Source organism: Trichomonas vaginalis (genome assembly GCF_026262505.1).
Source record: "Trichomonas vaginalis G3 chromosome Unknown ctg_123, whole genome shotgun sequence".
In the NCBI taxonomy this organism is placed as follows: domain Eukaryota; phylum Parabasalia; order Trichomonadida; family Trichomonadidae; genus Trichomonas; species Trichomonas vaginalis.
Genome location: NW_026529210.1, coordinates 1 through 2,284, shown reverse-complemented (window position 1 = coordinate 2,284; position 2,284 = coordinate 1). Strand labels below are relative to the sequence as shown.

At 37.3% G+C, this 2,284-nt stretch overlaps 1 protein-coding gene and 1 pseudogene across 2 annotated transcripts, besides 1 other annotated feature; both read left to right on the top strand.

Moving 5' to 3' along the window:
- Positions 1-293: 293 nt before the first annotated feature.
- Positions 294-1,490, top strand: TVAGG3_1076460 (annotated as a pseudogene). Its single transcript has one exon. A coding segment is annotated over exon 1 (1,197 nt).
- A 355-nt stretch (positions 1,491-1,845) lies between these two features.
- On the top strand, positions 1,846-2,104 carry TVAGG3_1076450 (protein of unknown function, DUF4106 family; the record flags this gene model as incomplete). The annotated part of the gene is made up of 1 exon (XM_053888467.1): positions 1,846-2,104. A coding segment is annotated over one exon (259 nt), but the record flags the coding sequence as incomplete, so codon positions are not given.
- Positions 1,846-2,148: a mobile genetic element.
- Positions 2,149-2,284: the final 136 nt, after the last annotated feature.

The window sequence follows — 2,284 nt, the reverse complement described above, 5'->3', positions numbered from 1 at the left end:
AAGAAATAAAACAAAAAGCCCTGAAGACATATATGGATAGCGATGAGTATAAAAAAGAAGTTGAAGCAAATGTAAAGGCAGAAAAACTTTTACAGTTGCAAAAACCAAACCGTACAGTATGAAAACTTAGCACAAGAAAGTAAAAATAACGACGCAGCCATGCAAAAGGCAATGAAAAGCGCAGAATATATAAAAGCTAATAATGACTGGTTAGATGCCAAGCCAACGCCAAAGCAGCCCAACTTATAGGGTCAATAAGGACAAAAAATACAATCAGTTCAAATGAAGCTTTAATGAATGCTGACTTTAAGAACGCCTTCGAAGCTCTTCATAGTAAGGTGAAACTAGTGAACGACTTCTCATCTGGAAAGAAACTGAAGTCTGAAGGTTTCGACAACGAGTTAAGAGAAGTAGCACAAAAATATGACGAAAATAACAGATGCAGCAACGAGACAGGCAGTTCAAAGTGCCTATGACGCCGTTAGAGCAACTGTTGTGGAAAGTCAAGAAAAAGAGTTACAACAGACCAAAACAGACCTAGTAAATGCTTTCTTAAAAACGAAAAGTCAGGTAGGACATTATGCTGCAGATGGAACATATGTGCCAGCTGGTGGAACTTATATACCACCAAACCCTCCAAGAGAAGCACCTGCACCAGGACTACCTAAAACATTTACATCGTCACATGGACACAGACACAGGCATGCACCAAAACCAACAGTTCAAAACACTGCACCACAACCAACAGTTCAAAATCCAGCACCACAACCAACAGTTCAAAACACTGCACAGCAACCAACAGTTCAAAACCCTGTACAACAACAACCACAAACAGAGCAAGGACATAAAAGAAGTAGAGAACAAGGAAACCAAGAATTCTTAAAAATGCTTAAGGAAGACTATGGTTACCCAGATACTCTTGACTTTAGTGACAGATATAAAGAAGCTATTAGAAAGTTCAAGGAAGGAAATACTGACCCGAACCTATTTAGCTTTATGGTTCAGCACCAAATGGGATATAATTTCAAACCTGGAAAATACAAGCTCGCTAAGGGATATGATTTAATAGCATATCATCCAAATGACATGGATGAATTTACTCCGAGATATTTGGTGTCAGAGCTAAATGATAATTCAACTCTCTTCATGAAACGCGTAAAAAATAGAGACGGAACGAAAAAAGAAAGGTTTATGAGTCCGGATGACTTAGATAGGGAACTTGTTAAAAACGGTCTCGGAATATATGAAATGCCAGCAGATGAGGTACAAGAAACTCCACAGGAAGAAGTTCAGATACAACCAGACATGGAAGAAATAGTTCAGCAACAACAGCTAGAAGAGCCTGAAGGAAACAAACAAGTCCCTCCTTTGGAAACTAACTTCACAGAACTAGATGAAGATTTGGAACAGCCGAAAAATCTTGACCTCAACAAGTGTATGCGGGGAATATGGAATCTTTCCAAGAGTCTAAGAAAAATTCGGCTGACGTAGAAGAATATCGAAAAATGTTCGCCGACATACAAAGAGACTCCAACATCAGATGAAAATATTCAGCATAGAATGGAAGAACTGAAAGAAAGTGTACGCAAATACAACAATCCTTTTTACTTACGACCATATAACGTTCAATCTTTGGCTGAACTCGGTGAAATAAAAGGTTAAATTTCAACAAAACATATAGAAATGAAACAAATTGTTTAAAGTTCATTCAGAACCTAACCAATATGGAAACAAACCTACTTTTGTTTCTGCAGACTATGGAACTACAATGAGATGGGGTCATAAAGCTAATCCGGATAGGTGGTTCATAAACTTACAACCACAATTCAAGAAGTTGTAGACGCAATGGAAGTGAATGGTGAACCAGATATAGCTGGTATTTTCAGCGCGGCTTTAATGCCATTGAAAGATATGAAACATGCAGATATTTTGGACCAGTATGAAATGAACATGGCTGATGGAAATATAACACCTGACGTTCTAGAACATTTATCTCAAAGAACTACACAGAACCATAGAGATGGTATATTTGGTGAAGAGTTTAGAAAGAAAGTTAGGGAGATAGAAGGAAGAGAACCTATTGTACATGACCTTGCAAACGAAAGTTTACAAAATGTCATAAAACTTACTTTGCAGACAATGAACTGAGAAGGGATGAATATTTAAGAAAACTCAAAATGGACAGTACCAAATGAAATGTTAGTATTGAAAAACATGTTCCTTGACAAAATAAAACCAACTACAGAAATAAATGACGCAAGACTGAAACGTTGGGTAAAAGCTT